Source organism: Accipiter gentilis, chromosome 14 (genome assembly GCF_929443795.1).
Source record: "Accipiter gentilis chromosome 14, bAccGen1.1, whole genome shotgun sequence".
NCBI classification, from domain to species: domain Eukaryota; kingdom Metazoa; phylum Chordata; class Aves; order Accipitriformes; family Accipitridae; genus Astur; species Astur gentilis.
Window position 1 is genome coordinate 8,466,343 of NC_064893.1, and position 15,475 is coordinate 8,481,817.

Consider the following 15,475-nt stretch of genomic DNA (forward strand, 5'->3'; position numbering starts at 1 on the left):
ATCTCCTACCACAGTGGCACTACCTTAATTTCTCATTTGAAGCTTCTCTACCTTTATTCCACAAGGACAAGCTCCATAAATATGCTAAGTCAACATTTATATAAAGCAGCTTTTTTTCTCCTCCTTTCAAATATTTTCTAGTATTTCTCACTTGACACAGTGCAGTCTTATTTTTCTCTTCAAGTGGCAGTAGCCACGTGCGTGTGGTTCCCCCCCTGCCCTGACACAAAATTACCATCGTAACTGACTGCTAATTTAAGTCACAGCAAAACTCTTTTCACACAATACCTAACAAGCCTTTTAAATTCTTTAGGCTGCTTCACTTAATGCTTTCACATAGTGTTACTCCATGAAATTCTACTTCTGCTCAACTCATCTTGTATAGTTGGCTTGTGTAATAGGCTCCATCACTACTATCTAGTTGACTAACATAAAAAAAAAAGCGCACTGGATATCAATATTAGGAATCCACACATGCTAGGAAAAGATGTGCAGAAGAACAAATTTCTCAATGTTACCTGCTGCCTGCAAAAGAACAGGGCTGAACAAAAGGGTAAGCATACATGTTTTATTTATGCTGCAAGGGTTGTGACTAATACATACATACCATTATTCAAGTTAAACAGAAAGCTGCACATGTATTTGTCATATACTTTTCCTCTTCTGTCTGCTTCATCCTGAGAAATAATCTGAAAGAAATAGTACTTGTAAAAGTGACCACCTTTTCCCTTTTTTAACCATATCAGCTGAAGGTCAAAAACCCCAGACATTCTGAAAGGAAGATGAGGTTTTTTTATTCTCTGGGACTGAAAATATTCCCAAAGTACTGTTTTCAGCAAGCATTCTGTGTTTACCAAACAACCATGGTTTGCTCTTAGCATAAATAAGTTTTTTCAGAGCAGAAGGAAAGCAAGTATTGCTTCTCAACTCAAAAATCAAGACTGCATACCTGATTCAGGGTTTTATTACTATAGAATATTAGCACTATACTAAACGATTCTGCACAAAATTCCAGGCACATCTGAATTGAAGTTACATTTAAGATAAAAACTACATTCAGCCTCTCATTCTCACAAAGGCCTATGTCTAATTTTTGTGACATTTCAATCATCTAGCCTCCTGGATTTGGAGCCTCTTATACTGTACTAAGTATACAGTACCTGTATACTTAGGCAATCACATCTCTCTGTCCAAACATGATACCAAGTTAGAGACAGTCTCCTGGTCTCTAGCCAAATACATAACTTCACCACTTAATCTCATACATAACCATTGTTCTCCATCCTTACCTCACCACAGTACTCTGAGATGAATTCATTCTTCTGTACAGGATCTTTGATGAAAATTCCCCAGCCTGCCACATCTGAAGGTGCCAATAGCAAGTGCTGTGGGAGAGAAAAAACAAAAAGTTTAGACATCCCTGGCTTGGATTTGGTTTTTTATTTTATTGTTGGGATTTTGTGTTTTGTTTTGTATTGTATTACTCAGTGAAATGTATGCTGGGACTCCATGAAAGACGACAAATACAGATTCTTATAATTATCACATGCACACTAAAATTACAGCTTGTAGATCAGAAAAAGAGTGAAAGAACGTGATCAGAAAAGATGTGAAAGAAAAGCCATATGAAGTACTTGAAAGTCAATAAAAATTTTAATTTAACCTTGAAATGAGGGTGTTACATAAAAACATATACACTAAGGACTTCAAACTATAAAGGTCTGCACAGGAGCCTACTACTACTGATTAGCTCAGTATTCTACTGAACTAGTTTGTGAGATGTTCTGGAGCAGAAATAAACCTTGCTTTATTTATTTAACAGAGCTGAATGGGCTTTCGAGATACCTTCAGTAGACTGCATACAAGTTTGTGCTTTAGAATCAACAACTTAAGAAATAGTCAGTATCTATGTCTGAGCCAAACTTCCTTATGCTGAACTAGAGAAAGACTGACAAGCCAGCATTTTAAACCAGCAGCATATTTGCAAATTACAAGCAAAGCCTGAATGGGGAAAAGGAGATATTTTACTGCAGTGTTACACAGAAAACACTGACTAATTGGTACATGATGAAGTATACACTGAACTTAACCGCAGCACATAAGCAAGGTAACATAAGTGACAGCTACCTCCCTTTTTGGTTTTTTTTGTTTTTCTTTTCCTGTTTGACAGCATGAAGGCAAAGAAATTCCATTCTCTAGCATGAAAATATAAAAACACCTCAAAACCAAGGCAATAGGCATGTAGTTGTATAACTACATACTTTTTTGGATCCTCTCTGAATGCTGCAGTTCTTGCAAGACACATTTTTGCTGTCCCAGTGGTCGGCTGCTCCACATGTTAAACACAGGTCAGGATCACATTCCCGTACAGCTAGGTAACATGGACACTGCTTAGTGTTGCACTGTGCTTTACAACGACATCCAGGAAACCTGTTTTGGCCTACAAAGGAATATATGGGGAAAAAAAAGGGCAGGTATGAAAGAAGTACATTGTGAAATTAAGACTGTGCAAATTATAGCATATTAGAACATTAAAAAAAATAGCAACTGCTATCTGTATAGGACATTCAAAGTACTGTAAATTCTTTCCTTCCCTGATTTTACTTTAGTCTTCTTCAATTTTAGTTCTGAAGACTGTTTCTGACTTCAATGGCTAATTAAGAGGTCCAAATTAAACTGAATATGTGCTCCCTTCTCACACCATTTAACACAATTCACTGCTCCTGCAAACACTGTCTGCAGTACAGACAGACTGCTAGTACAGAGTTAAATGTTGGGACAGTGAAAGACATTTATAGATAGCTTTTAAATGTTTTACTTACATTCTGAGCTGCACTGACAAAACTTCTCACAGAAGTTTTGCGCAATTACACATGGGCATGAGCTATCACAAGGCTGACGTGGATGATCACATGGCTGATAGTTGTAAACGTGATTCGACGACCCATCTGAATAAAAATAGCAAGATTTTGTAAAGATGAAAGGTGCAAACAAACAATATGCAGTTCCCTTCACTCTTTAAAGCAGAAATTCCCTTTCGTCATTTCACTAAGAAAACCCCCAAAATGAACCAAAAACCCCAAACCTACTATGAGTGGGGTTAAAAAAAATAAGACACCAAACCAGAACTGTAACATCAGTTAGGTGTTTGTCACCGTTAGTTGCCTGCTTCCTAGGGCACTTCATTCTTCCCATTACTCAGCTGCTTCAAGTACTCAGAGCTGAAACTGTTTACTGTGGAAAACTGAAGAACGAAACTACAATGGTATAATTTCCTGTGTGAACATGTTCTAGAGTAACACCTTTATTAATCAGCAAAGTAAATTTGCTCAAATACCCAAAGTAATTTTTACTCTGGAGCAATAGTCAACTTTCAAACAGATACACTGGCAAAATAATGTCTGGTCATTATACCACTGTGCTTTCCCAAGTCAATTTTCCAATACAGACAATGCTAACATTTTACAGGCAAGGAGGGACTATCGGGGACAAGTCTAGAGCTTTACCTATAGAGCAGCTAGGAGAATTTGGTGCTATACAAATTACATTTGCTGTTAATACTCCTGAGCTTGTGTTGGGTTTGCAATCAGCAATCAAAAAGGAGAGAGAAAGACAAACTGATCAATTATTTATGTTGCTAGAAGTCCCAACCACTCTCAACAAATTTTCAGATAACTATTTCTAAAATAAGCTAGTTTTAAAAATGCCGCTTTTTACTGCAGCTCCTGCTGATACCATTTTTATCTGTACTTCAACGAGGCCATACTGAAAGGACTGTAAATTCAGCCTCCTTTCCTTTTTATTGAATTATACAGAGCTCTTCCAGTTACATAAACCAAACAGTAGGCTTTTGCCCCTACAATATCTGTAATGAGAGCTTACTTTTTTTCTTTTTATTCCCCCTATAATCTCTAGATCCCCATAGAATGTATATAATGGCCTAACATTAAAAAAATCCAAAACCCCAAAAAACAAAACCAAAAAAGCAAATAGTAGAATCTTAAAAGTTCAGGACATAAATTGAATGGAAAGATGCTAACCCTTTTTCAGCTGTATCTTTCTGCAATGAGCAGCCCACAACCTGCAAAAACACAAAACAAACACAAGAAGGTTGACAGGAACTCCTCCTGCAATGGGCTGGGAAAGGTAGCTGCATCTTGCACCCACACTTGACTTAAAATAGTAAAGTTGCTGGTAACAAGAACTTCTGCTAACTGCACACAAGTCAGAAGTGGTTGCAGCAGAACCACCCTGTCCCAGTCTCTTTGAGCTGACAAGATCAACACTCTGCAGGCTGCTCCCTCCCCCTCCCCACACCATTCCTCTAGTCCCAGGGTTGTACAGACAAGCAGTTCCCCCCCCCCGAGCCCAGGCTACACAGATGCTTAAATCCAGGCAGCCTGGAAGGAAAACTTGCAAAGAGGAGGCTGCTGGAGCTGCTTCTAGCAGGCAGAAGCAGCAGCAGAAGGAAGGATATGGAATTGCAGATATGGAGGGGCATGACTAAATAGGGGAGTGAAGGTCTGTCAGCTGTTTGCTTCACAGGACTTGGCCCCAGCACCACACTAGTAGACCCCTACAGATCACAGCCCTTCATCTGCTGAGCTCCAAGTATATGACAACAGGACATCACATCTGTGGCACAGCCACACTGACGCAACCTCAGTATTTCTTCTGGTTGGACCAACTTCTCCCCAGTTTGTTCTGACTGGTGGTACTGTGCTAAGCCTTTTCCCTTCTACTTCAAACTCTATACGCCTTTCTCTTACATCCTTACCGTGTTCCATCAGTGTCCTCTTTCTCATTAGCTTAGCTAAGTACTCCCTTTGCAAGAAGTGTTGGTTTTGCTGTCTGGTGGTTTGGTTAGGTTTGGGTTTTGTTGGTTTTTGCCCCCCCCCCCTTTTTTTTTTGTGTGTGTGTGTGGGAAGGGGGGGGAATGATGTACTTAAGAGTACCGTGCCTTTGGTTATCATAACATAACTCACTCTACTTTCTTCAATTCTATGCAGTTTAGTTAGCACTTGATTTTTCGGTAAATAAACATAATAAAAAAATTTAGATTAATGACTTTCAAAGTTTATACTTCTCAGACTTTCTTAGTAAGTCATATAGCAACATTAAGAGAATATGGGAGAAGCCTCATTCCCTGGCCAAATAATACACTGCTAGCTGCACCTCACAACCTCACTTCCTGTTCAGGTTTACTTAAGCAGTCCAAAATACTCATGAACACATGTGCTCAAAAATCCCCAGCACAGAACACTTCGAAATCTCTTCTGCCCTTCAGTGAAGGCGACACTCAGAAGTTGCACTCAGCATTCTGAAAAAATACATCCTGCTGTAACTACTTAAATAGGACTTTTTAGCTGCTACTTCTTTCATAGAAGCATGATATCAATTTCTACTTTAACCAACCAAATGGTGTGCTGGCCCCACCACCACACACAACAGCTTTCAGTAAACAAGATTCTCTTTGCAGTTGCCCGTTCAAAGCTTTACCACTTGACTTAACATTAAGTGCTCAACAGCCAACTTTCTTAAAAGCATTTGAAGGAACCCATACAAGTTCGAAACCCACAGAGGCAAAATTTTCCAAGTAACAGGTTGAGGGGAGGGAACAAATCCAAAGACTATCAGCATTACGGAGCACTGTAACAAACAGATGACATTCCTATTTAGAGCAACTAACTCTGGGAAAAAAAGGCTACCAACATATATTTATGAATTATGAGATGCTGACTCTTTGTAAGACGGTTCCCATGCAATGGAAAGAAGGAGTGCAATTTTGACTTAAATTACTCTAATGCACAAACTACTTTTTTTCGGATAGCTGGTATTCAGTAATGTAACATATACCATATTTTTTAACAATTCTTTCACAAAAGCTTGTCTCTCAGCCCAAGATAATAAGGACCTACTAGCATACCAAACCGTTAAAAGCTTTCTGTGTATAGACTTCTTAAAACACCATTTCATTAGCAGTTAGTATGAGCTTTTCATTTTGCGTTTTTTTTTTTAAGGTAGACATTATCCTAATACTTTAAAAGTAAAATACCACTTGGTGACTAGTTGCCACCTGAGACTTTCTGGTTTCCACAGGAAAGTATAGACTGTATGGACAAGGTCACCTTGTCCATATGACAAAGAATATGACAAAGATTGCCACCATCAACAAAGCATTAATACTAACAACTCAAAATGGATAGAAAATTAAATATGGCAGTCACAACGGCAAAGGCATCAGCTCAGACATGCTTTTAGCACAGATTGGTGTCACAGGAGGAAGAGAATCTACAAGAAAGGAACTGGAGACATAGAGTGTGAGCATGAATTGTGCGGAATGACAGAGGACAACATGAAGCAAGCTGCCAACACTGACCAATTCGACAGGTTTGAATAGCTCAATCAAATAGTACATTCATTGGCTTGTAACTTTAAAAAACTGTCAGGAAGCACTACAAGTTCGCCTGATTAGTGCACAAAGCTGAAGCCTGAATGACTACTGTACTAAAGGTGGACTAATTTCTCTCTCTGTCCTATAATCTGCTATCTCAATTCAGAAACAAAAGGCAAGATCTGGTCCCATGCACCAGGAACCAAAGGCAAGGAAGTGACAAAGTTGAGAAAGCACTAGCAACTTGAAGCCTCATTTAAAAAAAAAAAAAAACAAACAAAAAAAACAAACACAAATTGAAAACTTGGTGGCAGATTTCCAAGCAAGCAGGTGGATTTGTACATCTGGTTGCTGACATCTGCAGGATAGCCAGCTTAGAAAACAAGTGTTTCCAAAAGCATTATGACAGAAGCTGTCAAAAACATTACTGTTCTCTGATAACAACCTACTAGATTTTGCCAGTGTTTTTAGGAGGCACTGGCATCAGCTAATCAGGCAGTAGAAACGTATTCTTTTGAAGAAGCTACACTAGCATTTCTTTCTCTGCACAGGGATACTCTGCCACCAGAAATAGCGCTGCAAATTCAAAATATGTGCCAATTATGTCAATATATGTAGTTAAGTCTTTGCAGTGTTTGATTTTCTGGCATCACTCAAAGACTTCAGTCTCCTAAATTGTATCTTATCCACAGCCTCCCCACCACTCTAAGACTCAGCCTTCCAACCAGCTGGCACATAAGAATATCTGTGCCAATGCCTCAGCTGCACCTTTTGCCTGATAGTAGTGAGACTTTAAATCCCTATAAAAACTCTAGGCAGAACCACGTGAGCTATTCAAGCACGCAGTGAAGAGCCGTCCAGCGGAAGGTAGGGACAGGAGGAAGAAAATGAGAATATAGGAAAAAAGAAAATACTTTCAAATAAAGTTTACTAAGTAAACTTGCATCTGAATAGGGGCTGAGGGAGGGGAGGATAACAAAAATAATCAAGTAGCAGCATTACATGGCCCTACAATCAATAACAGATCCTTACCAATCCAGAGGAAGGAGTGCTGATTAGTTAAAGCAAATACAATTTTGCTCCCAGCAACAGAAAAAAAACACAAGCAAGACAATGAACAGTACTGAAGTACTCTCCCTCCAGCATACGCTCATGCTTTTCTGAATTCTTTCCTGGTTCAGATTTTTCTATTGGCTTCTGTGCAAAGTACTTACTCCTCCAGCAAAGCAGAGCCTTCACAAACCACCGGATTAATCTCCGATAGATAGGACAGGCTCTGACACTTACTGACTCTCTGAAAAACAACTATATAAATTCTCCTCTCATTGATCAGCCTTATTATGGCTATCTAACAAAAAAAGACATTGGAAGGAGGGAGAGAATATCTTTTACTATCCAAGAGGTGTATAGTCTTGCCAGCTAGATGGTCAGTATCCCTATACAAGCACCAAGACTGCATGGGAAATAGGCGAAGTCTTGCAAGAAAATCTGCTGCTGCTTTTCCTCAAAGGCAGTCTACCACACACACATGTGGAAAACCTGGAGACCAGTAAGTGCCTTGCAATGGAAAAGTGCAAACAGGACAGAAGGGCCTTCCTGGCTCTAGGATTAGATTTACTCTAGGAGTGAGTAAACTCAACTCAAAGAAATGTAAGAAACAGAGAAAGACTTCCAGATGGTTTTCCCAATTGCTAGTTGCGTGACATGTTCAGAGAGTGCTCAGATTACAGTAGTATCTAGGCAGGCTAAAAAGTTTTCTTTTTTTTAAAAAGGCTACTGCACATAGAATAATGGAGACAGCTTGATTACCACATATTCTGTGAAATTAAATAAAAAAAATTTCTACTTCCTTCAATCAGAGTTAAAAGAATTAAAAGGCATTTCAAAACTAAATTGCTAGCATAAAAGTTTTTATATTGGTAACTAATAAGAACAAAATAACATCAAGAAACCCCACATAATGGTATGTGCTTTTATTTATTCAGAAAAAAAAAAAGAAAAGAAAAAACACAACCAAAAAAAACCAAACCAAAAAACCCCTCTCAAAACTCCTCCAAAACAATAATGTCAACCTGGTAACCATATAATCCATTTCAGCTTCAAAATACATTTGAGCCTTTTAGTTGCTTTTTTTCAAATAGATGTAGTGGCACCATTTTTATAGCAATTTGCGTGAATCTGAAAGCAAGCTAATTCCCAACTACATATTCCAAACTTGCGCTATGGCTAATAACTCCAGATTTAAATAGCCACCCCACCAAATGCCCCAAAACTTGAAAACTGTGCCAAAAGCATTAAATCAATAGTTTTTGCTGAGAACAGAATCTCTTCCAGATGCTCACTGAATCTTTTCCTAGCTGACATCAGCTGCCTCTTTGCTACAAAACAGAAACATTCTACTCCATGTCAACAGTATCTTTGAGCCAGTATCAGGAATTTCACTAAGCCTGGAAATAATAAATATACTTAGACAAGCTATGACAGAAGCAAGAAGAATTGATGGGAGAAGAACTGGAAGAACAAGCTTGGGGGAAAATAAGGAAAGTTAAAGGGAGAAAAAGGAAACTTTATGGAAAAAAGTGTACTTCTTCCTTGCAGAAAGAAATGTTTGTGCTAATTTTCAGGCAGCTTTTTATCTCCTACGTTCTCATCCCTGGCAATAAAAAAATCAATGCAGAGTTGCATTTTTCAAACCTTGGGATTCTCAAAGAAAAATGCATTTCACTGAGAGACATTACCCACCACATTTAAAATTCCAACAGTAATTGCTTCAGCTGGTCTTTGTAGCTCCAGCAAAAACCTTGATTTTGTTCTTCATTGCAGCTTCCCTTCAAATAACTTGTTAACCTGGTTCTTTAGTTGAAGTTCTAGTTCATAATGAAACTGGGGTGCTACAACAGAATAGTGTCTCAAAGAAAAAAAAAAGGCAATCCTACTAGTTTGCTACAATATTTTTGCTTACTGATCATCTGAATATTAATGAAATACACTTCACCATAAAAATATGTTAAGTTTTAATTTACAAAATACTATATAATCATTATTGAATCCCATTATAATGCTTGTAAATTTAGTACTTATTGCTGCAAACAATATTATACCACAATATCTTGAATGTTGTAAGAAGCTGTGTATAATATTTCTAATCTAAACTTAGTTTGACTACTTGCAGCAATACACCTACGAGAATCTGCTAACAAAAATCTGGCTGTTAAAGAGATTAAAAAGAAGGGAAGTGGAAGGTTTTACTTGTCAATGCAGTAATACTTTTGTCTGAAACCAAAACGCCATCTTGTTTTATTGCTCCAAATATAGGTTTTGGAAGCAAAAGAAGAGTTGCATGACTTTTCCTCCAAAATACTTTCTGTTCTGATCCCCTGTATCTCTGATTCATTGTTATGCTAAGGTTATTTAGTAACAGATTTACCTGTGTTTCCTTTTCTTCTTTCTGGGAGGAGTATCAACATCTTCAGCAGGGACTGGAGCAATAATACTAGATTCCTTTACTCTAAACTCATACACCTAACAAGAGATACCATAATACATCCACGATAAATCTCTCACTAGTAGAAAGTTGCTCATTTTCTAAGTTAGTATGATTTCCTCCAACCAACAACTTAGAGATTATATCCAGTCATAGTCTCTTTTCAATACATTATAAAGTTGATTATTTTTGTTATTTAAGAACAGATAGTCTAATTTAAACCTCCTGTAAATTTAATTTAAAAACAGTTTTAAAACTAATGTCTATATATTTGTGGCATGAATTCTGGATCATAGCATTCTTGGGAAAAACCAAGAAAATTAATTAATTTTCTCTTTTAGTAATCAATACTAGTATTTCTATACTTCAGTTTTAAAAGTAAAACGCTATCATCCTTAGTAAGTAGCTTCCCTTCTTACCTGCCTGCATGTTTTGGTCCCAATCAGTCTGGCAATTGCACAGAAGTTGTCATAGTAGGTACCAATAAGAACTCTAAACATTGAGGCTTCTGCACCACTCCATTCCACATTCTCCGGAGGCTCAATATTTGGCTTCATCTTTATCGGTGTCTGACACCTAGAATTTGCTTCTGTAATAAATAATGGAAAGTATAGGTCAATGTAAGGCCATGTTTCAAAAATTTTACACAGCTCTTAAAAATGTCAAATTATTAATGTTAAAAATAGTTAATAATAATAGTTTAAAATAATAGTTAATAATAATAGACAACAGAAACCTGGGATATTTAAAACTAAGTGCCACAACAAAACAGCACTTTTCATATACCTCTTAAAGAAGGTAAAAATTAGGTAACAGTAGCTATTGAAATTATACAATCTCACCTCTATACATAAATCAAGACAATCTGGAAATTTCCTTACAGTGCTCTATTTGATTAAACTCACATTATTACCCTGTCTTTTCACTCACTTCCATACATTCCAAACACATGGTTTCTAGGATCACGTGGCTCAACTTGGTTTTTTTGTTTTATTGGGTTTTTTGTTTTACTGTTTTTTTGTTTATCCTCTCAAGCACTGCAGCTAATTGAATAAAGAAGCATTGACTAGCCTTACCAGAGGAACTGGATGTTTCATCTTTCTTTTCTTCTTCTTCTTTATCATTGTTTTCTCCTCCAGTTTCAGTTCCAGCTTCTCTATCACTATCTGTGTCTTTTGATTCTAATACATTTATTGTTGGCGTGCTGGGTCTGCTGGTGTTGTTTGGAAGTCTTCCCCTTCGGCGGCCACCTGGGCGCTTTGGTGGTGTCTTTATACGCTCAGCAGTCAAGGCAGCTGCAAACTCCTTTGCACCTTCCTAAACACAAAACATTAAAATTTTCAGTAAAAGAATTAAGAAATGTTTTCACCTGTGGTCAGGGATTGGGGGAGAATACGTTCTACTTGCATACTGTATTACTTTGCATTATTCTACAACTTAATCATGTACACACAAATACCAGTTAAATGTACTCTAACTATGAACATAAATACTTCTGTTACTATCATAAAAAAAAAAATTCTACATTTACAAAGTACTTATGTCAGTATTTCAGTTCCACTTTCATTCCAGCTGCCAAGTGAAAAATAATTCGGTAGTAAATTTCTGTTTTCCCAGATGACAGAAAAAAAATGAGAATTTCCCACAGAGAACACCCTTCAAAATACAAGAACTCTTCTTGCACATGGCACTTAAACAATATGCATTCTGCATTTTTTAAAATGCAATCACTGGTAATTTGTTTTCTAGTGGAAAGGGGTATGACAATGCGTAGCGAGTTTTTAGCCTGGAAAATTACACAGTTTCTCACACTAAAAAATGTAGGGGAAGTATAAGAGAGATTTGAAATTATATTACTAAGAATTTCACCCCTTTAATTTCCATCCTGTTATTTCTTAAGAGCACAAATACTGGATGAAATCCACCTTCAGCAAACTAAAAAAACCTTTCTAATTTGTAGTTGTGATATAACTTACAACAGAGCTAAGTCTGTAAGACCCAGTTCTTTGACTAGATTGGACACAATAGCAGCAACATATTATTAGGAGGCAATAACCTTTCTTCCCTACAAATATCTCAGGCTACATCTAACAGAGCTAAAAATTAGTCCTACTTAGACTTTCATTTGATGATTGGAAGTTAACTCTTTTCTTCTGCACAAACTGAAGGCAGCATACTTGACTGCAGGTGGTCCACAAGTATATGCACTATCATATATCCAACATGTCCTTACGCTAAGTGTAACTTGCTATACTGCAGCTAGCACTAGCACTTAGTGAATTTAACAAATGAAATTATCTTACCAGATGTTGGTAACAGTGCGGTCCACAAGGTTTATTATCTAATGCTGTTTCTGTATTCTTTCGTTTATAAGTATTAGGAGTTGCATGGAATGCTGTTGAATCAAAACATCACATTTGTAAGTTTTAATATAAAAAAAATACATTAAATAGCTAACCTGAAACAGTATCCAAAGCAAAAGGTTTACCAAGACTTTACTAAAACCAGAATAAAATGATAACAAATGGAAAAAAAACCCACAGAATAAACCCCATCTAGTGACATTTGACTTACCACTTAAATACACTAAGACAGCACCAAGTAAGTTTCGCATATGCCCATTTACATCAGTGAAGACAATCATCACATTTGTTTCATGCATCAAGACCTCCTCTATCTCCATTCCCAACAAACAGAACAGACTTTACTTCTGTTACCATGTTAAACAGAATTATTCAGGGCTTCTCCTATTAATGCATGATCATCTCTCAATCTGTAAGATTCAGGTGTTCAATTTCTATCTTGTCAGAAAATGCAACCCCACACACTTTGGAACGGTAGTGGACCCACTTTTCATTTTTGCTAGCAAGAAGGACACCTAAGCATTTTTGCTCTATTAGTTTATCAGCACTCCAACTAAGCTGACAGGTGGTAAGTGTTGTTCCTATATCCCAGCTGCAAGGTAAAAATAAGTTAGCATCACACAGTCACTGTGGATCAGAACCACCACAGTTAAGTCTGCAACTTGCAGAGAAGTGTCTGCTCATGTATCTGATGGACTCTGTACAGCTCTGTATAAGTCACTGCAGAACAGTGACCAGCATGGAGCCGAACTGGGTATGTAAAAGATGCAACATGAGCACCTTTATAACAGGATGGCAGAGTTTCCTACCCATTCCCTTTGCCAGAGCTCATCTCTACTAGCTTTCCCCCATGCAATCTCTGCCTCCCAGCAGGATGTTTTCAGAGAGACTGACTTTCCCGGTTTTGCTGGAGATATTAGGAGCTCTTCTGCATCCCTTACTTAACTGAAACCTGGAAAAACTGCAGCTAGACTCTCACCAGAACTCTCATACTCATGTTTTCAAAGTATATTAGGAGCTTTTAGAAATACCATCCTTAGTTTTATGCAATTCTTTTTTTTTTTTTTTTAAATCCCTCCATGCTCAAGGAACAAATTTTTTGGTTTTAATATTTATATAGATAGACACCAATAAATACTGTTTCCCCCTAAATGTGCTAGCAGTGGCACACACAACTGCAAGGAACAAAAATGGAGAATGCACTCAAGTTTAAAAAAAAAAAAAAACCACACACAAAAAAACCCCACTACTCAGTGCTAGCTAGCTGACTGTTTTCTAAAGGTCCATGAAGGCCTACAAAAGACGCCCGTCTGAAACTGGATGATTCCCAAGCACTGTAAAAGCATGTATGCTGCTGTTTTACCACAGTTGCAGTTAGGCAACTGTAACTTAACTGTAAGTTTTTGAACATTCAGTGAATAAAAAGTGCTAATGTTCAAACCAAAAGAAAAAAATCCCTTGCTCCCCTCTTACCCATATTAATCCATAAGGGCTGTTCCGTACCAACACCACACACATCCTTCTCCTTCAATAAGCCACCACCATAGGCTTTCCTACTCATTTCTAGACTGTGTACGAGGCTTCTCTTTATAATAGTCCACTATACTCTCAAGACTGAACTTTTTAAATGCAGTTCCTTCCCTTTTAAAGAATGTGGGCAGAGCTCACATATGTCTTCACAGGACAAAGTTTTTAAAAGCAAATATCATTTCAGTGATCTGGTTTGCAGCGTAGCTCCACAAGCACTTGTTTTGGCACCAGTGGGGAGGGTGACCAATGGTGGTGAGCACTTCTTAAGAGAGCTTCTCTGATGAAACCATTCCGTCTTGGAACCATCACTTCATGCTCCCCTCCCATAAGGGAAGGTGTGCTGGAAATCAAATCATAAATTCTATAATGTTATGCCTGTATCAATGACAGCAGTACATGGGAACCTCAGGGAAGCAATATGTTCTTCCAAGGCTTTCTTAAAAAGCTATAAACAATATAAAAGTATCACTAATTAAATATTGCATCACTTTCTCCAGAGAAATATATTACATTTATAAACCTGGAAACACAAAAAAAGCTTCAATTTTCCACATATGGGCATATAGGTATGTAAAAATTATTTACAAGCAAGTATAGGCATGTAATTTATGCATATTGTTGCTATTAGCACTGTTTCTTCCCCCATATTCCAGTTAAATGCTTTTCTGTGGTATGTCACTTCTCATATGTTTCACATATCCTTGAAGTGTTTACACATTCTGTAGGTAAAATATGTTAAATAACAAAGAAACCTTGCAATTTAATGCCAAGTTATTCCACCCTTTTTCCAGCTTTTAAAAAACAATGATAAGATTGGGAGCCCCTCCACCCAAAAGTGGAGGGGAAAAACCCAGATTTTTCAACACTGCATCTTTAAATTTGCACAGTATACCATTTCATTCATTCAGGGGTTTTTTTCACATAACTGTTTTACCCTCTTTTCATACCACAAGAAAAATAATTTTGCAACAATGCAAAAGAACAGTAAAACATTTGCAAGCCATGATCCATATCAGACTGCTGCAACATGCAGAAACCAAAACTATTCTTTTTATGTCACTTGCAGATGCAAACATTTCTCTCGAGTTCATTTGCAGAGTTCCTACAATGAGTGGGTTTTTTTTTTTAAATTGTTTTCCTTTACACAATGAAGAAATGTTTAGTTTGTAATGCAGTGAAACAAATCAACTTTTGACTTTTTAAACCAGTGATACCTCAAGAATACACTATATCTGATACTTTAATATTAGAATCATATCTTGTATTCCACTATTGCAAAAACACCCAACATAGTATAGTACTGACCACTATAGTCAGAATCTACCACCACTGTTGCAAGTTATTTTTTGGAGGGCTTGTTACAAAGAAAGGATCCAGGACAAGAATAAAACTGTTTGTATAGCTGTATTATGAATCTTGCAAATATCAGGAGGAATTCTTTTTAAAAAAATCAAAGAAGACTTTGCAGAATTTCCTAAATAACTAAGCTCTGTATTTCTTCAATAATTTCCTTAAGAAAGTCATTCTAAAACTCCTTCACTGAGCATGTTTTCCGTCTTTGAGATTTATTACCTGTCTCATCCCCAATGGGCTCAATTCTCATATTTTTCATAATGTGAAAGTACACAGGCAACAGTTTAGCCTGAAATGTACATTTGCTTCACAGTCAAGCTATTTGGGAAATTCTCCCTACCTGATATTTTT

General features: G+C 37.2%; 1 protein-coding gene across 8 annotated transcripts in view; it reads right to left on the reverse strand.

Moving 5' to 3' along the window:
* EZH2 (enhancer of zeste 2 polycomb repressive complex 2 subunit) overlaps window positions 1-15,475 on the reverse strand; it is a 51,469-nt gene that overhangs the window by 1,632 nt on the left and 34,362 nt on the right. For all 8 annotated transcript variants that reach the window (XM_049816689.1, XM_049816692.1, XM_049816685.1 and 5 more), the window contains 9 exons: window positions 12,182-12,273; window positions 10,955-11,195; window positions 10,298-10,467; window positions 9,822-9,916; window positions 4,041-4,081; window positions 2,823-2,948; window positions 2,262-2,440; window positions 1,290-1,385; window positions 608-689 (listed from right to left, as the gene is read on the reverse strand). In XM_049816689.1, coding sequence (XP_049672646.1) covers window positions 608-689; window positions 1,290-1,385; window positions 2,262-2,440; window positions 2,823-2,948; window positions 4,041-4,081; window positions 9,822-9,916; window positions 10,298-10,467; window positions 10,955-11,195; window positions 12,182-12,273 — 1,122 coding nt within the window. The remainder of the gene's footprint in view (window positions 1-607; window positions 690-1,289; window positions 1,386-2,261; window positions 2,441-2,822; window positions 2,949-4,040; window positions 4,082-9,821; window positions 9,917-10,297; window positions 10,468-10,954; window positions 11,196-12,181; window positions 12,274-15,475) is intronic.